Genomic DNA, 21,002 nt, shown 5'->3' on the forward strand with positions numbered 1-21,002 from the left:
GACACGTCCCGCCGTGTCACCTGAAGCTTTTGCAGCAGAGGCAGGCAGGGCGATGCCAGGAATTCTGAGTGACAGGACTCAGGTTTGCATTGCACTGTGCATGTCCCATCAAGCCTTTTTATATGGAGGACAGCTGTGGGCTTGCCAGGGATTGCTGCTGCTGGGCTCTTCCCTGGGTGAGCGCAATGCCTGGCTGTGAGGCAACACTGAGGTGTTGCAATTTCCATGCACGGGCTGGAGGGAGTTCTTGCTGGAGCTGTTTGCGAGTCAGCACTGAAGCCTGCTATCATTTAATGTGGCTTTCCTGCATCTTCCTTTCTTGTTTTTATTTTCATTGCAATTTATTTCTTATAAATGTTTAATGACGCCGCTGATTCTCTTGAATAAACCTACTGGTCTTTAATACCTGTGCTGGCTTTGGGCAGTGGGTTCTAGGCTGTGAAATGAGGCCTGGTTGGTTCTGACCTCCTGGGAATACCTTCCCGACTCCTCCCTCCGCTTGCAATGCTGCTGATTTTATAATCAGGGCATAAGGAGGGGTGTGGTAATTGCTGTGCGTAGGTGTCTGTTCTCACTACTTCTCCCAGCTGTTCCAAGATTCCTCAGTCTGGGAGAAGCACAGGGAGTAACCGGCACTGAGGACTGTCTTGGGAACAGCATGGCGAGCAAGTGGGGAGGCTGGGTGCTGATCCTCTCCATGTGCCTGGGGTCCTACCAAGGTAAGGTCAGGCCTTGTGCGTAGGGCTCTTTCCTCAAGAGAGCCCAGAAAATGCCTCTGAACCCCAGAACTATTCCAAGGTATCTTGAGCGTGTGTTCCTCCTCATAAAGGATCAGAAAGGTTGAACTCAATAGCGTGCTTCCTTGTCCTTTGTGGTTTTGGGCACTCTCCAATGGGTTGTGCTTTGACTCCTGTTCACTTGGAATCGAGCGTTCTGATTTTTGCCCTGGATGGTAATTTTAAGGGTAGAAAATGGTTTCAGTGGGAGTCAGCAGAGCTGGTGTTCAAGGGGAGTGGAGGAGATGAGGTTGAAGAGGATGAGTCAATGTGGAATCTCAGCAGCTTGGCTACTGCCCTCTGTGCTGAGGCCTGGATGTGGTTGTGTGCTGTGGGACCCATTGTCTGTGCTATGGGGAACCACAATAGCACACACCGCTGTCTCTTGGGCTGGGGGTAGGGAGGAGGAAGCCTTTTCTGCTGAGCTTCCAAGCTGGGTCTTGTTCAGCTCTGGGTTACTGGGTGCAATATTGGAGAGCTCCTGGAGCCCTCAGCAGCAGGGCTTTTGGGGGCAGATAACCCAGGCAAAGCTTCTCAGGAGGCAGAGGGGTCTGTACCCTGTAATCCTTGCTGCTGGAGGGGGGGTAGGGGGGGTGAAAGCATGTAGAAGAACATTCCTTGGGGATGCCATAGAGCTCTGTTGATGCAGGAAACTGAACTTAAGACCTTTTGTGCACTTGTTATGGCCACCCTCCCATTGGGCTGCACAACCCATGCAGTGCTGGTACTGCAGTGGGTTTGTGCCCCCCATATGGGATGTGCTGGGGAGCATGGGCTGCTGGGAGCTCCCCCACCAGCAACAGGACCAGCAGGAAAATTCACCTGTGTGCTCAGCATGTTGGGACCAGCCTGCGGTGGGAGGGAGCGTGGTTCTCCTTTCCATGTCCTCACCAGCACCTTATTTCCTCCTTCCTGGAGGCTTTTCCCACCAGCAATGTTAAGATCACCTCTTCTCGGCCAGATCCTTGGATGGTTTAGGGGAAAAGCTGTGTTTGGGGAGTGTACTGCTGGCTGGTAACTGGGGCGCAGGGCCCACGTGCCACCCCCAGGCTTGCACCACAACCGGTTCTCCGTGCTCAGCCGGCTCAGCTGTGGAACGCTCCTCCGCACCCTGCAACGTGCTCAGGGCACAGCAGTGAACCCATGCCTACGTGTCCTCCGTGGGGCTGTGCCCACCTGGGGCCATTCATGTTCTTGGCCTCCAGCATGATGCTGGTAGAGATGTCCATGTCCGTGGGTCAGGCAGTTCATCTCTGTTGGATTATGCAGGCTGTCCATGGGTCAAGCTGGGCCATCCCACTGTGCACACTCAGCATTTTTGGGTTGTGTGGTGCGTGCAACCCCTTCCCTGCTTACTCAGCATCTCGCAGGGTGAGCAGGTGACCCAACATCCATGAAAACAGTGATTAAAGTGGACAGCTTTCCGATCAGGGAGGATGTGGCAGGTGGGAATGGAGTCACAGGCTGCTTTGTGCTGGGGCTGCGTACCCTTATTTCTGATCTCTAGCATCGTATTTCTGTGTGCAAGCTTGTTTTCCTTTATCAAAGTATAGAGAGGGAGAAATGGCTTAAAAAAATAAAGGGTAGATTTTGCATCAACAATCCCTTTTCTGCCATAAATGCATAAGTATCAGCAATAGATATTTTTCAATGTACTAAGCTCAGAAAGAGGCTGCAGGTTGCAATGCTTTGTCTCTTTTCTTTTGAATGGGGCTACCCCTTGGCTCCTGTCTGTCTTGCCCTTCCTGTTCAACCCACCGTTGCTGTACCTATATCAGCTGATGCAGTGAGCACATGCCTGTGTGGGACTAGTCTATGGGAACAGTCCCCATTGGACCCACCCTGCCCTGGGGCAGCCCAGCAGCAGCACAGAGAGCTGTGCTAGCACTTTTGGGGCAGATGCAGCCTATGGAGAGATGCTGCTTGCTCTGTCGTGCTTGCACAGAATACATCCTGACATGCGGAGGTGGCAATTAAACAGCGATGCTGGGAGGTGCTTATCAGATGGCATTACACCATGCCTGGCCTGAGAGAGTGATGCTGTCACCCCTGGATTATTGATTTTGCAAGATTTATGAGTGCTTTTTTTACGGTGACGCCTTACTGGGTGGATTCAGTCTTCCAGGCTGTGGGTGCCTCACATTCACTGTGATTTTAAGATGGGAGGGAAGCTGCTGTGATGTGCATCTGTCCTCATTGAGGATAACAAGTGATGTTGCAAAAGGAGAAGGAGGGAGAGCTGGGGCTGCATGAGATTTTCATGCCATCAGCACATAGCATAGATAAAATAATAGTAAGTGATGCTATTGTGAAAGCTGAGGCCAGTCAAGGCAGGAGGAAGGAGCAGCATAGCATCACTCCTTGCTGACTTTGCAGCTGGGAATGGGATGTGATGGGATAGGATAGGATAGGATAGGATAGGATAGGATAGGATAGGATAGGATAGGATAGGATAGGATAGGGTGGGGTGAGACGGAATGTGATGGTATGAAAGGGAGTGTGATGGAGCAGGAAGTGATGTTAGGATGCAATGAGATGAGGTGGAATGGGATGGTATGAAATGCGAAGCAATGAGATGTGATAGGATGGAATGGGATGAGTAATGGTGAGATGAAATGTGATGGATGGTTGAGATGCAGTGGATGAGTAGAATGGGATAGGATGAGGTGGGATGCAGTGAGGTGAGATGGAGGGGAAACTGTGATGGAATGGGATAGGATGAGTTGGGATGGGAAGAGATAGGATGGGTTGCAATGTGATGAGATGCAAGGAGATGGGATAGGAGGTTTGCATGAAGCAGGGTGACAGTCCATGGGTTTGGGGGTCATGGCTGCCACCCTGGGGATCCACATGTGTGCCTGGGTGCTGATGTTCTCCTCTCCTCCCCCAGCTGGGGCCAGCCCCCTCCCTGAGTGTGGCGAGCAGCCGGAGGAGTGGTGCCGTGATGTGGGGACAGCGGCCAAGTGCGGGGTGCTGGAGCTGTGCCGGCTCACTGTCTGGGACCAAGCACTAGGGGTAACTGCAAATGGGGCAATGTGTGGTACTAACCTGTTCCTAACCCGGGGGGTGGAAGTGGGGAGGATGTGGAGGGTCTGGTGCCATGGCAGCATCCTGATGCATTCCCTGTCTCAGCAGAAAGGGGTCCCGTGCCACCTGTGCCAGGTGGTGGTGTCCATGATGGGAAAGATCCTGCAGGACAACTCCACTGAGGTGGGTCCTCACTGGGTGCACGGGCTGCTGTCTCTCCATGTGTCTGCAGGGCCAGCCCTGAGTGCTCCCCTTTTCCTCTAGGAAAAGCTACGGGTTTTCTTGGATAAGAGATGCCAGTATCTGCCCTTCCAGGACTGGTCAGTCAAGTGCAAGAAGATGGTAGACACTGGAGTCCTCATCCTGGCCCAACTGGGCAAGCAAGTGCTGGTAACAACCTGGGGACCTCTGCAGCAGGGAAACCCCTTGAGATACATGATGTGGGGGAGATAGTGGGGGTATGCACACCTGTAATGATGTGGGAGGCTGTGGACAATACCTCTGTAAGGAGGGAGTGTGAATAGGAATGATGCTTTGGTGTGGGGAAAAATATTGATATGGTGATGCCCCCTCACTCCCACAGTCAGACCCGAAGGTGGTGTGTGGCACTATCAAGTTGTGTCAACGCCAGGGGGGCCGTGAAGGGGCCCTGAAGTTTCAGGAACAGCCACCAGCTCCCGCTGACCCCGCACAGGACTTGGCCCAACTGGCTGTGCCCTTCATCAATGGCATCCCACTCCTGCTCCAGCCCCAGGACCTGCCACATACCCAGGTACTGATAACTGCCCTTCTCTTAATAACCCATTTATCAGTGCACGTTCTACTATTTGGTGCTTTGGGTTAATGAGGGTACTGGAGCAAAACTGTTGGGGTTTGACGTTGAGTTGTGTTGCTATCATCCTGCAGGACACTGGGGACCTGTGTGAGGACTGTGCCCGGCTGGTGGCAGCTGTGCAGTTGGAGCTGAGCAATGGGGCCACCACTGCCCGCTCACTGGTGGCACGTGCCAAGGAGGAGTGCGAGGGTCTGGGGCCCGTCCTGGCAGAGAGGGTAATGCTGCTGCACCAGGGACATCCTAATGGCTGTTGGGGCTGGGAGGTGGCAGAGGGCAGTGGTGGTCACCATGCCCCATCCTGGGGACTGTCCTGTTTGATATCTTTATTGATGACCCAAATGAGGGCACTGAGTGCACCCTCAGTAAGTTTGCAGATGATACCAAGTTGGCAGGAAGAGTCAATCTGCCTGGGGGTAGGAAGGCCCTACAGAGGGATCTGGACAGGCTGGATCACTGGGTTGAGGCCAATGGGGTGATGTTCAACAGTACCAAGTGCCAGATCCTGCATTTTGGTTGCAGTGACCCCAGACAACACTACAGGCTGGGGGCAGAGCAGCTGGAATGCTGCATGGAAGAAAAGGAGGTGTTCCAGAGCTGTGGGGATGTGACACTGAGGGATGGAGGTGGGCTGGGGTTGGGCTAAGTGACCTGAGAGGGCTTTTTCAACCTGAATGATTCTATAATCCTATGCTCTCCCTGCACAGTGCAATTACTACCTGACCAAATACATGGACACAGCTGCCTGGATGCTCCAGCACTTGGTAAGTGGGAGAGCTGCTCCCCCAGTGCTTCCTTTTACTTCTACAACTTTCTGGATAGATCTGATTGTTGCAATTCAGTTTTTAATGATGGTTGTTTTATTCCTCTCTCTGCCCACCACCTTCCCACCTCTAGGTGGCTGAGGTAAGCAAGATGCCCACTGACAGCCCAGTATGGCCAGCACAGGTCCATGGGCTGAATGTGAGCCGTGTCTCCGCAGGACCCACGGGAGCTCTGTGGCATGATGGAGCTCTGCCCCACAGAATCAGGACCCCTGCACACGCTGCTCTCCGAAAAGATGGCCCAGCTCCTGGGCACGCTGCTCTCCAAGATGGTATGGCCCCGTCCCCTTGGCCAGTAAGGGTGGATGGGGTGAGTGCAACTTAGCCCTTTTCTCTCCCTCCCAGGAGGCCACGCCGCTGTGCGAGGTGTGCGAGTTTGCAGTGCGGACGGCTGAGAGCCTCCTGGAGAACAACATGACCGAGGTTAGTGGGGGCCGTGGGGGGCTGTGGGGAGCAAAGGGAGTTCCCTGTGGCATCACCCCTTCCACACCCAACAGGAGCAGCTGGTGAATGACATCGAGAAGGTGTGTTACATGCTACCGCACAGCGTCATTGGGCAGTGCAAGGACTTTGTGGATTCGTATGGCAAGGCAGTGGTCATCATGCTGCTGGAGGCCACCGACCCGCAGGCTGTGTGCACCATGCTGCATGTCTGCCCGCGCCAGGGGAAAGCCCGGGGGGCAGAGCTGGGGTCAGCACTGGAGCCGGCTGCTGGAGCCTTCTGCAACGTCTGCCAGATCCTCATCACCTACCTGGATAACGAGCTGCTGAAGAACGAGACACTGACAGAGCTGGGCGATATGCTGGAAAAGGGCTGTGAGCTGCTGCCCGGCCCGCTCACCAGCACGGTCAGTGGGGCTGTGCCTGGGGTGGTCCCTGACTCCCCCCCAGCACCAGGCTCACCCTGACCCCTCTCTCCTGCAGTGCGAGGCGCTGGTGGTGCAGTATGAGCCAGCAGCCGTGCGGCTTCTCGTGCAGATCATGGACCCTGACTTTGTCTGCACTGTGAGTGCAAACCCACGGGTTGTGGTGGGACTGATGGCTCACAGGGCACAACCTCACTCCTCCCCTATTTCTCCCTTGGCAGAAACTCCGAGCTTGTGACTCAGAGCTGACCTCAGCCCCCTGCGCCCAGGGACCCGACTACTGGTGCATCAGCATGGCCACTGCCACCGAGTGTGACGTAAGTGACAGCAGCAATCCTCCTGCCCGCCGCACACCCTGCAGCGGTGCAGCCCCCATCTGCCCCATCTTTCCCCACAGGCTGTGGAGCACTGCAGGAAGCATGTGTGGAACTAGGAGCACCTCCACCCTGGACCCCCCTCTCCTTGGGATGTGGCTACAGCACCAGGGATGGGGTGTCCCGGAGGGTCCCTGCTGGACTCCGGGGCACTCCAGCCCACTTTGTTGCCTTCTTTTCCACCCCTGGGACTTGGATTTTTGGATCGGGTTAAGGGACTTTGTCTTGTTGTTGGGACTGAGAGCTCAGTGGTAGGCTTGTTTCAACATCCCCCCCATCATGCTACCTGCTGAGTGAAGCCCTTTGGTCATCCCCTTTTGCATCCCACCCAGAACCAATACCAAAGCCTTGATCGGAGAAGCTCCATGGACTGGGATGGGCTCTGCTGCTGCAGTGCTGGTCCCAGTTTGCTGGTGCTCTCACTCCACAGTTCTCACACGGTTTTTGGCAAGACCTTTGCTAGCCTCAGTCCCAGCTGGGGTGGCTTTTTAGTTTTATTTTTTTTCCCATGGTCACCAGTTAAAGAAAGAAAGCAGATTCCACATGCCTGGCTTCGCATGACTTCTGCAGTAGATGAATGTTGCAGGTGGGAAGAAGACATAGGCTGGTCTTAGAAACATGCACATGTTTGTTTTTAGAGAGAGATATATGTATATGTTTATGTATATATGCACATATACGTGTGTATAAATATATGTATGCATACATGTATATGTATATATACACATACACATAAAATATATAGATAGATAGATAAATAGGTAGACACTGCCCTAACACTGCTGCTGTGTGAGGATGGGCACAGCCTGCAGAAGGATGCAAACCCAGCACTGCAGGGCTGGGATGTGGGGTTCCCTACCTTCAGGGCAGCATGGGCTGGTATCCCCAGCCCAGGGCATGGGATGCAACATGGGGTCACCTTCAATCTGCTGGTAGGGGAGCCTTGTTGGAATATATATCTATAGTATGGGCATCCCATAAACACACAAACAAGTGAGTTATGGAGTTTCCTTCCCAGCAAACATCCTTTGCAGGGGATCCTGATGCCACAGTGTGGTGATGAGGCAGTGGTGTGTTGGCTTGTTCTCATCTCACCACCAATAAACACCTCCATCAGCCCAGCTCTTGTCTTCCTTCTCTTCTATCCATTGTGGTGTTGCTTGAGGGATGTCATGTTTCTCCCCAAACCCAGCCTGTAAGGTTGGGTGGAGGGATGAAATAAGGGAATTAAAGGGCTTTCTTTTCAAATGGTGGCTGTGGGACAGTGATCTTGTTTGCACGGCCAGGAGGAAAGACAACAGGCAGCTTAACCAAAGCCATAAGGAGTGTATTTCTGATTCCTGTAACAGACCATTCCCAAAACTCTCCACAAAGTTACAGTTGGAAACAACCCCCAAATGAACAAACCCGAGAGCCAAAGAGAGGGGGAAGGACGAGGGGAAAAGGGTACGCACAAACACTCGACAGCCAGAAGCCCGCAATTGTCAGTCTCTCTCTTTTATCCACATCGTAACACATTTTGGTAAAGCCAGCAAAATGGAGAAATGTCTTCGGTTGGGTCTTTCCCTGCCGGAAAGGTGACAACAAGCAGTAATGCTGGGTGGGCTTGGGCCATGTCTGCTTGCCCAGCCCTCGCTGCCCACAACTGATGTGCAATGGGCTTTGGTCCCAGCATTGGTTGGCGTGGGGGACGCCTTGACATGGCTGTGCTGCCTTCAGGTTGCCTTCGCCCCTGTCCAGCCTCATAACGCTTGAGTTCATTGCATTCACTCAGCATTATTTAAAAAAAAAAAAAAAAAAGTTCTGTTTTTTTTTTTTAATTAAAAAAATGAATGATTTAATGATTCAATGACACGCAAGGAAGGGCGAATCAGTCCGGAGAGCCCTCTCCCAGGGGCCAGCTCTTCAAGGCTGCTGGGTTGAAATGCAGGGACAGATAGAAAGGGGACTGAGTGCCAGTCTCAAATCCCCAGTACCTGCTGCCCCCCAGCTCTGTGCTCATCCCCCGCCATCCCTGGCTGGCCTGGGTGGGTGCTGCTGGTCATAGCTCAGTGATCTCCAGTGGGCTCTCCATGATCACCTCCCTCATCTTGTGCAGGGGGGTGGACTTGGCCGACTCAGTGCGGGCGTTGTGGTCGTAAGCCCCACAGTCGGCTGTCAAAGTCTCCAGTGAGCGCCCCAGTACCTTCTGGTCATCCTCAGGGAGGCTGTTGAGGTCAGAGGCCAGCAGTGTACCTGTACTGCCGTGCACCACATGGATGCCATCGGGGCCTTTCAGCTCTACTGGCTGCTTGTGCCGGAAGCGCAGGCTGCCCTGGCTGGGGCTGCGCTCCTCATCCTCCTCCAGGTCCTTCTGGATGAGCTGCAAAACCCCACCAAGATGTCACCAGATGTCCTAACTCCCTTCTGCACCACTAAGAATCATAAACACTGGAAGTGCCAGTTAAACCGTCAGGTTTAGCTGTCAGCCCATCACCACTATGGCACTAAATCATGATGCTCAGAACACCTCCTCTTTTCTTGATCACTTCCAGGGACAGTGACTCCACCACCTCCCTGGGCAGCCTGTGTCAGTGCATCACTGCTCTTTCTGAGAAGGAGAGATCCAATCCTCCTCTTTCTGCACAGAGAGCTCCAGGATTGATCTCCCCTTTCTTATTTTGGAGAGCAGTTTTCTGTGCATCCAGATATTGCAAAGCTAGCCTTGGGCTGCACAAGGCCCTGTCACTGGGTTCTGGGGCCAGGAGGACACACTGCATCCCAAAGGGCACAGCAAGCATCTCCCCATGCCCACATACACCCCCTCTACCTCTGTGACCGAGGAGCGGTCCCCCTGACTGGAGGTGGCCTTATGCACCATCCGCTGGGCAAAGAGCCTTTTCAAGCGCATGTAATCATCCAGGACCACCTTCAGGAGAGAGCCCTGGGTGGAGGAGGAGAGAGGATGGGTTATGCAAGGGAGAGAACTGTTTTTTGGAGGAAGGTTGGCCCCATCCTGGTGTTTCCTGCAGAAAAAAATCCCCCTCTGGTGTAGCACCTGGTGGGAGGAAGCAATGCTGGATTCACAGCGAGGATGCTCATGGTAGGAACACTCACCTTGATGGGCCCCTCACGCATGATTTGCCCCAGCTTGGCAATGTTGTCATACTCCTGGATGGCAGCTCGCAGGTACCGGTCATCCTCAGGCTTGGCAGCTGAGGGCTCCCTGCCAAAGGTGCCCTGTGGGAGGAGAGTGTGGCTTTGGTGCCAGCATGAGAATGGGCATAGAAATGGGTGGTCATCCCAAAAGGGGCCCCCAGGAGCACGGCCAGGGCTGCATCTCACATGGGTCCTGGCTGGGCTGTTCCAGAGGTCGGTGATCTCGCTCAGGTTCTCAGGCAGGTCGTCTTCATGCTCCGCTTGTGCCGCTAGTTCCATGGTCCGGCAGAAGGGGTCCAGCCACACAGGGTTGGCCCTGCCTCAGGAGGGGAACAGTGCTCAGCCCAAGGGAGAGCAAGGAGAGGGCAGCTAGAGAACGCCCCAAACACTGTGCCCTGCTGAATCTCTTCGTAAAGCGGAGGACTCTCCACCACCAGCACATCCCTGGCTGTAAAATATGGGTGCCTCATTGAGAGCACCCCTCAATGTATGAGGAAGCACAGAGATAGGAGAACTCACCCGTCAAAGGAGTACTTGTTGGTGTTTGGCATGTCCATGATGTCCATGAAGCCTCTATTCCCTGCAAAAGGCAGGGGTGAAGGCTGCACAGCAGCTCAGCTGCATGCAAGCAGCAAAAAGCCAGAGGCATAAGGCAGTTTCTTTATGAGGGGCATTCAGTGACCAAAAAGGCACTAGTGGCAGGAAGAGAACGCTGTGATGGGGCTGATGGCAGGGAGCCTGGATGAGGGGAAAGCCTCCTACCGCCACACCTCAACATCTAGCACCATGCATGCCAGCCAGGCACCCTGCTGAGCCATGCAGCTGGAGTCCCCCAGCCCTGCTCACCTGTGGAGCCTGCCACAATGGCTTTCAGCTTCCTTTTGTGCCTACAAAAGAAATAAGTACAGCAAATCAGGGGAGAAGGTCAGAAAGTTGTCTGGAAGGAGCAGGACAAGCAGGTTAGCGGGAGCTGGGCACTACTCACACTGTGCGGTAGTACCAGTTCATGAGGATGAAGAGCATGGCAGCCAGGAAGAGCAGGACGGCCAGCACGATGATCGCCATCTGGGAGAGACAGAGGGGTAGCGGCAACCTCTGGCGCTGACCCAGCTCCCCAGCACAGGCATCCCCCCACAGTTAATGGGGGACAACTTCTCTCCGGGTTGAGGGTGGCCAGTTCCAGCTCCAGGTGGGCCTTCACCTGCAGAGCTGAGAGGTCATCCGGGGCACGGGCAGTGATGGCGGGCTGTACATCCAGCACGTTGTAGTTCCTGAAGAGGTTCCTCAGCTGCTCCTTGTTCTCATCGATCATCTGAATCACCCTGGGGAGAAAAAAAAAGTGCTTGGGCTTCTTAATGATGTCTGCAAGGCTCCCCCTGGGCTCTGAGCAATGCCGGCTGACGTACCGCTCCACATCCAGGATGCGGTTGGTCTCCCTGTTCACCACATGGATCAGCAGCTCTGTCTGTGCGAAGTTCACCCGGCCTTTCTTGTCAACATGGAACTGGGGAGAGACATCAAGGTCTGCAATGCTGTATCTCCCAAGCTATGTGTGGAAGGTGATCTGCCTCAAGAAATAACCTGGAGATCCCATGGTTACCTGCACATCATCCGTGTTAACGATGGCACCCGTGATGTTGGAAAGCAGACTGATGAACTCCTCCTCAAACTGCCTGACCTTATCAGGGATCTCATTGATGATGATTTTGACTCGCTGGTCATCCCGCAAGATGTAGATCCCCACAATGGCTGTGTCGTTGTGGCCCACAAGGTCAGAGGCCATGATGTCCACCACAAAATAGCCGGGGTTGTAGGCCGTGAAGAGATCAAAGGTTCTTAGGATGCCATCAAGAGTACCTGGGAAAAGAACAGCCAGGAGCCCAAGGTTAGTGCAGCCACAGCAAAATGCTCACCTGAGGTCTCCACAAATGAACCTGCAAACCAGGGCTTGGCAGGTGACCTACAGAAGCACTTGAAAGCCAGAGCCTATGTTGAAAGTGGAAGAAAGAGGATGGAGGGACAGCCATGCTGCCTAAGTGACCATGGCTATGGAGGACATCTCTGACCATTGGATCATCTGGCCCTGTGCTCCTGTGGCATCCAGGCTACGCACCGATGCTGAAGATGTTGGCCACCTCCTCAGAATCATTAGAGTGCTGCTTGATGTAGCGGATCCCCAGGATGCTGTACAGGACCAGGCTGTTGTTGCCCACATCAGCATCCACTGCCAAGACCTTGATCAGCTCTGATCCCACCTTGGCATCTGTGGCCACCCCTTCGGGAGAGAGACAGAACAGAGATCTGGATCTCTGCTGCATTGCTTCCCCATCCCCTCATTATTGGGATTTCCACCCTCCCCTGCCCCCAGGCACCAGCAATCCTTACCTGCTGTGTACTCTGACTTGGTGAATTGGGGGGACTGATCATTGATGTCATCCAAGAAAATCCGCACCTCCTGAAGGGTCAGATCTGTGCTGAGGTCCCAGGACTGTGCTCTGCCTGCTCGCTGGCCTCGGGGTGGGGACCAGTTCCTCTGGCTGGATGCTTTGACGATGATGGAGTAGTAGGGCTCCTTCTCACGGTCCAGGTCACGCAGGACTTGCAGCTTCCCCTCTCTGCTCAGCTGGAAGTTGTTCTCTCTGTTCCCAGCTGCATGCAGGAAAGGGAGCTGAGCCTTTTGGCTCAGCATGTGCTTTACCACATTAGAAGTATGGCAGGGGAGCGATGCAAACTCTCATGCATGCAGGTAGGCATAGAATGCTTGGATCAGAATTGATGCAGAATGACTTTAGGGATGGTAGTTTAGGTCATCTTCTTTATTTGGGCATGCTGTGTCCCCATCTCACCTGCTATGAAGTAGTAGACAATGGCATTGGAGCCCTCATCTGCATCCACTGCACCAGTGACGTTGCCCACCACGGTGCCAGGCTGCGAGTGCTCAGGGACGGAGAGTGCCTGGTACTGGGGACTGTCTCTCTGCCAAAGCCCAGGAGAAGGGAGGGAAAGCTTACTGTGGTGTATGAGCCTTGAGTGCCCACCTCCCCCCCACCACCCTTTGTCTTTTAGAGGCTAGAAGTGTCCTAACATGGTGAGCAGTGCATGCTCCATCACATGCAGCCCCATCCCAGTACCCTCTGTGCCCTCCTTGATGCCTTACAGGTGGTCTGATGAAGATAGGCTCATTGTCATCAATGTCATCAAGAGCGACCTGAAGGGGCTGCATTGTCTCATAGGCTGGCTGGCCCTGGTCAGAGGCCACAATGATCAGCTAGAGAGAGAAATGAAGTGCTGTTCAGGGCAAAGGCAGGCAGGGACATTGCCAAGGCACTGGCAAAGGGGTGGCTGTGTGGCAGAGGAAATTTAACAGGGAACTGGGTGATGGCCCACCACCACATCCTCCAGGATGCCACCTTCTGGTGGCCACCTCTTGACTGTACCACATCCCTTTTGCATCCTCTGGTATCATTTGATAACCACCTGGTTCTTACTAAGGTGGCGGTGAGGCATCTCCACTACAGGGACAGATGTCACCACCCCACCAGTCCAGGTGTGCTATCACCTCACTCACATTGTACACTGCTTGCTTCTCCCGGTCCAACCGCATGGCCGTCTGGATCAGCCCACTGACAGCATCAATGCTGAAATACTCCCAGTCCTTGTTGCCTGCTCCAGTTTTCAGGAGGCTGTACAGTACTGCACCATTAAGGCCCTCATCCTTGTCCGTGGCATAGACCTCATAGACGTTGGAGCGCAGAGGAATTTCCTGTTGGCACATGAGCAGCACCTCAGCCCCCACACTGCAAGCCAGTCCCTGGCCATCAACCCCTCCAAACCCCCCTTGTACTGCCTGTCCAAAACACAGCCTGGGGCTTACAACACCCACAACATCCCCTGCACCTTGCAACACATCACTCATGTATCCTGGGGGGAACTGGGTGGGGGGACGGGGGTGTTTGTGACCATCCCAGCTGTCCCTGTCTCCAGCGCTGGAGCTGTGCAGCCCATGCTGACAGCCCCAAAGGGGAAACATGGAATTGATTTCTTCTGGAATAGCTGCAACTCTGGGTACTGGTGCCTGGCTTCTCAGAAAGGAGAAACATCTTAAATGTCAGCTTTTTGGCCCATGTTTACAGCACACTCAGCATGCAGAGACTGGCTATTTCCCTATTTTGTACACTGCTGGGGTTTCTGTTCCCCAGGATATACCTCTGGGAACCAGCTCTGCTCAGAGGCTGATCTAACATCCAGACACGACCTCCTCATCCCAGGAAACCCTTCCAGTTTTCACCAAAAGCAAGTGCCGACCCAGCCTCTTGCCATGTGCTAAAGTAAGGTCTTGTATCATCCCTGGTGGGCATGGAGAGCGTGTTTGGCCACCAGAAGACTGTGTGCCATAATGTGCCACCTCCCTCTGCCTACCACCCACCCCTTCAAGTCCCAGATGTACCTCCTTGATGTGCAGAATGGTGCCATTGGGTGGACGGATGAAGACAGGGCGGTTGTCATTGATGTCAATGACCTCAATGTGAAGCATAGTGGTCCCCCAGAGAGGGGGACGACCTTTGTCTGTGGCCACCACAGTCAGGTTGAATCTCTCATAAGACTGCAAGCGCCGCCGGGACGTGATAAGCCCAGAGTCTTTATTGATTTTGAAGGCCTCTGGAAACAAGCAAAACACACCTCAGGCTCTGAACACTTGACACTAAATAAACAATGAATGGTATACTTTAGAAATATGTCCACTAGATGAAGCACACCCCTTGCTAGTGGATAATCCCTGTGATAGAGTGATGGATCAGAGCTGTCTGTCTGAGCCCAGGGTGAGGGTGCTTTCAGGATGCCAGTCTGGGGCATCCCTGTCCACCTGGCTGCTGAATTCTCACACCTGGGAAGCATCAAGGGTGCTGTCTCCAGGGCCACCCTGCTGTGCTCAGTGCTGCGCAGGGATATACTGGATCTCAGGCACCATCTCTATTCCCCTGCAAAACCTTAACTCTTATTGGCCCCTACAGTTCCTTGCCATAACCCTGTATATACCCTGTCCACAGCAAGAATCCAGCCTCCAGTGGCACCTACCTGCTCCGGGACCCTCAATGCTATAGGTCACCACACCGTTGTCCCCTTCATCCAGGTCTGTTGCCGTCATGGTGATCACTGACGTACCCGCTGGCTCATTCTCATAGACACTGGTGCTGAACTGGCTCTTGCTAAACTGTGGTCTGAAGTCATTGATGTCCAGGACAGTGATCAGCACCTTCGACAAAGCCCAGCCCACTGTGTCACATGAGGATGGAGACCCCTTCCATGACTGCTACTGGAGCATGGTGCCCTTCCTGCTATTCATCTCACTCTACTGGCCCAATTCCTGTCCCCAACAATGGAGACAAATGCAGCCGGGGCACCCATTCACTCCACGACCGGATGGAGCACTTGCAGACAATAGCACCCACCTCCCCTGCCCCTCCTGCTCCATCCACTCCCATGGATGCTTGGTGCCTGTAGTGCAAAGTCCACCTGCACTATTAATCCCACAGCCCCATGTCCTGGGATCCTCTGCTCTTCCTTCAGGCTCATTCCTCCCTAGAGCTGGTGGTGACCTACCTGCACTGAGTTCTCCCTACGGTTACTGGAGATGTCCCCAGGGTTGTCCCTGGCCACAGCCGTCAGCGTGTAGTGGTCCTTCTTCTCCCGGTCCAGGGCTGACAGGATGTAGATGTCACCCTGCAGCACAGAGACCTTCAGGAGCGTCTTATCTGGCAGAGCTGGTACTTGACAAGGGACAGGCGGTGAGGTGCAGGAGTAAGGCTGCCCTTGGGGCCACAGGGTGGGATCATCTCAGCCTCCCCACCCTTTTTCCCCCTCTGTTCTAGCTTTAACTGGCTCCTTACCGTGTCAGGATTTATCCCAAACTTGCCCTCTCCATCCCCTAGGCTGTACTGGATGAGAGCAAAGGGCCCAGAATCCGCATCCGTTGCCTTGACCCTCAGGATGACTGTACCCAACGGCACGTCCTCAAAGACAGCTTTCTGCAAGCAAAGGGAGCAGGGAGGGCTGGCTCTTGTACTGTTTGCCATTTTTGTAAAAAATGAGAGTTAATAACTAGCTAATCCACCAAGACAATACTCAGGTGAACGCACCACTGCCCAGCTCTGCACAGACTTGGACCCGGCTCACCTGGTAGGAAGGCTGGCTGAAGATGGGGTTGTTGTCATTGATGTCCACTATCTGGAGGTACACAGGGATCTCAGCGGATCTGCGGGGAGAGCCGTTGTCGGAAGCTCGGACAGTGAAGTTCAGCCACTGCACTTCCTCGTAGTCCACTGTCCTGTTGGCCACGACCTTCCCTAGAGGATGGCAGACCCTGAAATGAGAAACCTGCCCCCAGATCCCCTCCTAACAAGCCTTTTCTGCACACAGAACATGGCTAGGTAGTTGTGATGGAATAAAGGAATCTTATATGCAATGAGTCAGGAGAGAAATTAAGTAAAGAAACCTTTCTATGGGCTAGCTACCACAGCAAGCTGGAAATCAGACAGTGTTTTTATGGAACGCCTTATCTACTTGGTTAGATTTGGTACTCAGTGGCCAAATCCTGGCCAAATCTCTCATAGAAGTACTACAGCTTGTTCCCTTTTAGATTGGGTTGTATCAAGGGGCTTCAGACACTCCACCACTTCCCTACTTTCCTTGCAGAGGTTGTGGGGTGCACACCTCCACAGACCACCAACCTGCTGACTGATCTTCGAGGCAGGCATAGCCTTCTGGGGACAGGTCCAGCAGCTCATAGGTGATCTGCCCGTTGGCTCCTTTGTCTGGGTCCACTGCTGAGATGGAGATGAGTGTGGTGCCCTGCGTGGCTCCCTCCAGGATCCGCTCAGTGAAATGGGTGACCCCGAATGGACGGAAGCGTGGCGTGTTGTCATTGACATCCAAGACGTTAATTGTCAGTTTGGCTGGGGAGAACATGGGGGAGAGAAGAGAGAGAAAAGGAGAAGTGAGAAAGAGAAGGGAAAGAAGGATGAAATGGTCCTAAAGAACATGAAACTCCAGGAAAGCCAACTAAACTGAACTGGCTCATCACAAGGAATGGCTGTCTTCAGCTGTGACCCTAGCTGGCTGTGTGACAGCCTCATTTACTTCAGCCCTAAGCTAGTCTGTGTGGTTGGCTCTGGGATGGTTGTCAAGGGCCACAAGGCCATACTGGTGCCTGGGAAAGGCAACGTGCACCCATACCACCCAGTTACCCCCATGGCAAGGGATCATGCTTACCATTGGGCACACTGACCGAGCGGTCAATGACTTCACTGGCATTGTCATGGACAGAGATGGTGACCTCATAGGTGGCCACAAGTTCCCGGTTGAGGGGAGTTTTGATCTTCACAGCTCCTGGAAACCCCAAGAGGTTTGAGTTAGAGGCTGCACTTTGTTGAGGACCCTAGGCAGACCAATTGGCACCAGCTGACTGTTGCTTCCTCCTGTGTGTTCACACATTTACCTCTCCAATGGCTGAGCAGGGAAAACTACATAAAGAGACGACTTCCCTCTCTGTACTGCCCATCTCCTGCCATCCTGCCTGCTCTACTCTGCCCAGAGAGCTGGGTCTCTCTCTTCTCTACCAAAGATTTGCCTTGTGCAGACAAGAGAGATTTGGGAGCAAATTCTGCTGCATCACTACATGATTGTCATCTACCTTCATGCAACATCAAGGCACTTTTAATAGTCTTTCCTCACCTCCTTTCTACTAAGCGATTTTTTCTTTCCCATATCAGCTCCATGCTTCCAAAACACTCCTGGGGGAAGGCTCCAGGCCCACCTGCCCTTGGTACCACTTACTCCATTCCCCCCATCCCAGTCCCCCCTCTGTGAGGGTGCCCGCAGCCAGTCTGCAAAGGCTGAGCAGCCACCGCCTGCCTGTCTGGCCACCTGCAATGATGATGGGTGAGATGGAAGGATGGCATGGAGGGAGAAACAGGTGTGGACACAGAGACAAACCTGGTGAGCCAAGAGCTGGAAAAAGGAAAGAAAAGGGTTAGATAAGCTGGAATAGCAGAGTGGGGAGGCAGGAGTTTAGTGTCATCGCCCCATGCCTTGGACACCTACCTCCAGACAGAGAAAAAGAAGCAGAAGAGAGAAGAGGGATCCACGCTGCCCACGCCACCCTTCCCGTTCTCCTACCTGTCCTAAAATCCACCATGAATGCTTCCTGCTGGTCAGACACCAGTGCATCCGTGTCATCACGGGCCACAATCTCCAGCAGGTAGTACTCCAGCCGTGGATGGAGGTCCCGGTCAATGGCGGTCACCTCAGCGACCACAGTGCCAGGGGGGGCTGACTCAGGCACGCTGACCGTCTGGATGGGATTGATGAATTCGGGCCGGCAGTCGTTGACATCATCAATGAGGATGCTGACGGTGGCAGTGCCTGAGAGAGCTGGCGTGCCCTGGTCCACGGCCACCACCATCAGCCGGTAGGCATCACGCTCCTCCCGGTCAATGCTGAGGTTGGCCACACGGATCACCCCTGTGGTGGCATCAATCAGGAACCTGTCCTGACCTCCACCCTCGATCCTGTAATCCAGTTGCTTGTTGAGGCCACTGTCTGCATCCGTGGCTGTCAACTGGAGGACGGAGAAGCCTAGAAAGGGGGAATGCAACCTGCTAAGGTAAGGGATGGAGGGCAACAGAAACCAGCCCCATTCCCAAGCAAAATGCCACCATGCAATGTAGGCAGCCTTAGCTCCCAACCTGTCCCTTCAACCCCAACTCAGTCAAGCCCTGCAGTCAAAAGCCACCTCCACATAGTCCTGTGGGTCACCCTGATGTCCCTGCTGCCCACCCTCACCTGGGGGGCTGTTCTCCCTCAGCCGAGCTGTGATGAACACTGGCTGGAAGACAGGGCGGTTATCATTGTCATCCAGGACAGTCACTGTGAGGCCAGCAGTGCTGTTCAGCCCCCCAGTGTCAAGTGCCACCAGCGTGAACTCCAGCAGTGGGTCCAGCAAAGCTTCACGGTCTATCACACCACCAGGCTTCACTGAAACAACACCTGGAAGAGCAGAAAAGTCTGGTGACAGACCCCACTTCTGCCTGGTGGCCCTGGTCTGGGCATTGGGGCCTGCCTCACCATCTCACCTGTCCTATTGTTGATAATGAAGAGGTCCGGGGATGTCCCCAAGAGCTGGTAGGTCACCACAGCATTACTGCCCTGGTCGCCATCCAAAGCTAGGATGGGTCCATTGAGCATGGTGATTGGAGTCCCTGGATGGGACAACAAAGGTTAGGGAGGGTGGCAGGCCCTACAGAGCCCCCCCCCAGTCCCTCCCACCCTGGTGATGCATGAGAGACAGCAATGAATAAATGGAGGAGGTGACAAAGTGAGGCCTTGCGGGGTGTGAGGGGGTGGCTGCTGCAGCCCTGCAGACTGGCATGTGGGACCCAGACATGGCGGTGGGACATCCTGCTAAAAGCAAACAGACACATCCATCAAATCAGCTTCTGTGTGCTGTGGGATGGGGGCTCCTGGGGGTGGACAAATCCTTTGCCTGGGAGCAGCTACCAGGTAGGTGGGAGACATATCTTGGAGTAGGGAGTGATTTAAAAGGCAGAAAGGAAGAAAGACTTAAAAATAAGAGGAATATTCTTAGCACGTGGGCTGAGAACTGTCCATCTGGACAGGTTGGAATGTTTCATCTCCATCCCATTAAGCAAGACAGTTCCAGGTGCTAGTCCTACCCCCTATAAGAATCAATGGCTGCCCACAGGGCTCCATTTGGACCATCATCTTGCTCTCTGCTGTTGAGCAGTTCCTAAACAGGGCTGATTCATTGCAAGCTTGCATCTTGCCTGTGCCAGAAAGTGTTCCCACTTGCTGCATAGACAAAAGCCACAGTCTCCTGAAGGCTGACCTCCCCTCACACTCAGCATCCCCTTCCCACTGACCTTCAGCCTCACCCTGTGTGGTGGCACCATTGGAGCACTGCCCGTGGTGCCTCCTCCATGGTGGATAGGAGGCACTTTCCCTTGCCCGGCCCCCCAGGGAGTGAGGACAGACCTACCCGGGGGCGAGTTCTCCATCACCTCGGCCTGGTAGGAACTCTGGGTGAAGAGGGGGTGGTTGTCATTTTCATCCGCTATGGAAATGACCAGCAGGTCAAAATCCTAAAGGTTTGTGAAGGAAAATGGGGACAAGAGGGTGATGACTGCAAGGTCCTTTCAGCATCACCACCCACTTCTCCTACAGAACCACGTTCCCCAGAACTGGAGCCCTGTGCAACCACGATGCCATGTTCCCCAGATCACCCAGGAGAGTCTACAGGGATGCCTGTTCCACAGCCAGAAATCCCTTCTTAGCCCAAACCCTCAAAGGGTGGTGTTTGGGACATCCTGACAGATGCCACTGGGGTGTTCAGCTCCCCCATACATGATGTCTACTGCTGTTGCATGGAGTCAGCAGGAGCCCCTTCTCCTACACCCTGCCTCCTGCACTGCTGAAGGCCTGGAGGTGTCTGTAATTACCCGCCTGGCATTGCGGATGTTCTCAGGGTTGTCCTTCACAGTGATGGTCAGCCTGTATTCTGCCACCCGCTCCCTGTCCAAAGGGCGGTTCACGTAGATGATGCCGGTCTACAGAGAAAAAAGGAGAAAATAGGTACAAGAGACTTGAGGCAGGCTTCACCTGCTGGTGAATGCATCCTATGGAATGCATAGACCAGAGCAGTTCTGCCTGGTGCCGCAGAGTCCTTGAGGACCCACCAGTCTGTAGGGCCCCATATCTCTACACAGCCCCACTTTGGTGGCTGGTGCACTTATGACCCATAGATCTTTACTTTCCTTAGCTTTGGGGAGCCCTACACCCTTCCCAGGGTGCAAGACAGCCCATGGGGGCAAAGAAGGGAGCTGTGCCCACCCTACACCCCGGTGCCCAAACCCTCGATGGGGCGTACGGTGCTGTTGATGTAGAAGGCACTCTCTTTGTTGCCAGCAGTTATATCGAAGGTAAGGAGGGCGTTTGGGCCCTGGTCTGCATCCCGGGCAAGGATCCGTGTGACGAAGCTGGAGACAGGGGCGTGCTCACTGAGGGTGATGTTCATTGGCAGGTTGAGGAGCACAGGGTCATTGTCATTAACGTCCAGCACACGGACACCCACCACCATCTGCAGGGGCAGA

General features: G+C 54.0%; 2 protein-coding genes across 11 annotated transcripts in view; one reads left to right on the plus strand and one right to left on the minus strand.

Annotated features, from left to right (window-relative positions):
- Positions 1 to 53: 53 nt before the first annotated feature.
- On the plus strand, positions 54 to 7,821 carry LOC107315727 (prosaposin-like). Of its 3 annotated transcripts, XM_015866374.2 has the most exons (14): positions 54 to 719; positions 3,667 to 3,791; positions 3,912 to 3,986; positions 4,068 to 4,193; positions 4,387 to 4,575; positions 4,710 to 4,853; positions 5,343 to 5,399; positions 5,533 to 5,541; positions 5,618 to 5,731; positions 5,805 to 5,882; positions 5,957 to 6,307; positions 6,384 to 6,464; positions 6,547 to 6,642; positions 6,723 to 7,821. In XM_015866374.2, exons 1-14 carry the CDS (start codon positions 659 to 661, stop codon positions 6,756 to 6,758), a joined length of 1,542 nt encoding a protein of 513 aa, XP_015721860.1. In that variant the 5' UTR covers positions 54 to 658; the 3' UTR covers positions 6,759 to 7,821. The 3 variants fall into 3 exon arrangements, with proteins under 3 accessions (XP_015721860.1, XP_015721859.1, XP_015721858.1); XM_015866372.2 differs by lacking the exon at positions 54 to 719 and having other exon boundaries at positions 1,350 to 3,791; XM_015866373.2 differs by lacking the exons at positions 54 to 719; positions 5,533 to 5,541 and having other exon boundaries at positions 1,349 to 3,791.
- A 184-nt stretch (positions 7,822 to 8,005) lies between these two features.
- CDH23 (cadherin related 23) overlaps positions 8,006 to 21,002 on the minus strand; it is a 126,191-nt gene continuing 113,194 nt past the window's right edge. For 2 of the 8 annotated variants that reach the window (XM_015866412.2, XM_015866411.2), the window contains exons 42-69: positions 20,780 to 20,989; positions 20,352 to 20,459; positions 19,892 to 19,994; positions 18,969 to 19,094; positions 18,679 to 18,882; positions 18,013 to 18,471; positions 17,107 to 17,223; positions 16,566 to 16,790; positions 16,012 to 16,181; positions 15,726 to 15,863; positions 15,439 to 15,558; positions 14,914 to 15,091; positions 14,285 to 14,496; positions 13,406 to 13,600; positions 12,995 to 13,105; positions 12,684 to 12,813; positions 12,223 to 12,486; positions 11,951 to 12,112; positions 11,438 to 11,694; positions 11,244 to 11,341; positions 11,039 to 11,159; positions 10,823 to 10,902; positions 10,684 to 10,724; positions 10,357 to 10,417; positions 10,024 to 10,153; positions 9,796 to 9,918; positions 9,509 to 9,622; positions 8,006 to 9,061 (exon numbers count right to left, since the gene is read on the minus strand). In XM_015866412.2, the coding sequence (XP_015721898.1) occupies positions 8,741 to 9,061; positions 9,509 to 9,622; positions 9,796 to 9,918; positions 10,024 to 10,153; positions 10,357 to 10,417; positions 10,684 to 10,724; positions 10,823 to 10,902; positions 11,039 to 11,159; positions 11,244 to 11,341; positions 11,438 to 11,694; positions 11,951 to 12,112; positions 12,223 to 12,486; positions 12,684 to 12,813; positions 12,995 to 13,105; positions 13,406 to 13,600; positions 14,285 to 14,496; positions 14,914 to 15,091; positions 15,439 to 15,558; positions 15,726 to 15,863; positions 16,012 to 16,181; positions 16,566 to 16,790; positions 17,107 to 17,223; positions 18,013 to 18,471; positions 18,679 to 18,882; positions 18,969 to 19,094; positions 19,892 to 19,994; positions 20,352 to 20,459; positions 20,780 to 20,989 (4,578 nt within the window). In that variant the 3' untranslated portion in view covers positions 8,006 to 8,740. Of the gene's footprint in view, positions 9,705 to 9,795; positions 9,919 to 10,023; positions 10,154 to 10,356; positions 10,418 to 10,683; positions 10,725 to 10,822; positions 10,903 to 11,038; positions 11,160 to 11,243; positions 11,342 to 11,437; positions 11,695 to 11,950; positions 12,113 to 12,222; positions 12,487 to 12,683; positions 12,814 to 12,994; positions 13,106 to 13,405; positions 13,601 to 14,284; positions 14,497 to 14,913; positions 15,112 to 15,438; positions 15,559 to 15,725; positions 15,864 to 16,011; positions 16,182 to 16,565; positions 16,791 to 17,106; positions 17,224 to 18,012; positions 18,472 to 18,678; positions 18,883 to 18,968; positions 19,095 to 19,891; positions 19,995 to 20,351; positions 20,460 to 20,779; positions 20,990 to 21,002 lie in introns of those variants that run through there. The other 6 variants (XR_001556045.2, XM_015866413.2, XM_032445566.1 and 3 more) reach the window with 6 other exon arrangements.

Source organism: Coturnix japonica, chromosome 6, assembly GCF_001577835.2.
Source record: "Coturnix japonica isolate 7356 chromosome 6, Coturnix japonica 2.1, whole genome shotgun sequence".
Classification (NCBI taxonomy): domain Eukaryota; kingdom Metazoa; phylum Chordata; class Aves; order Galliformes; family Phasianidae; genus Coturnix; species Coturnix japonica.

What these genes read in the sequence shown, in the direction of transcription:
- LOC107315727 (XM_015866372.2), top strand. Translation starts at nt 3,588, where the DNA reads ATGGGTTTGGGGGTCATGGCTGCCACCCTGGGGATCCACATGTGTGCC. An exon ending in GGCCCGTCCTGGCAGAGAGG is followed by an intron (nt 4,854 to 5,342) that starts GTAATGCTGCTG and finishes CTCCCTGCACAG; the next exon opens with TGCAATTACTACCTGACCAA. An exon ending in TGGAGAACAACATGACCGAG is followed by an intron (nt 5,883 to 5,956) that starts GTTAGTGGGGGC and finishes CACACCCAACAG; the next exon opens with GAGCAGCTGGTGAATGACAT.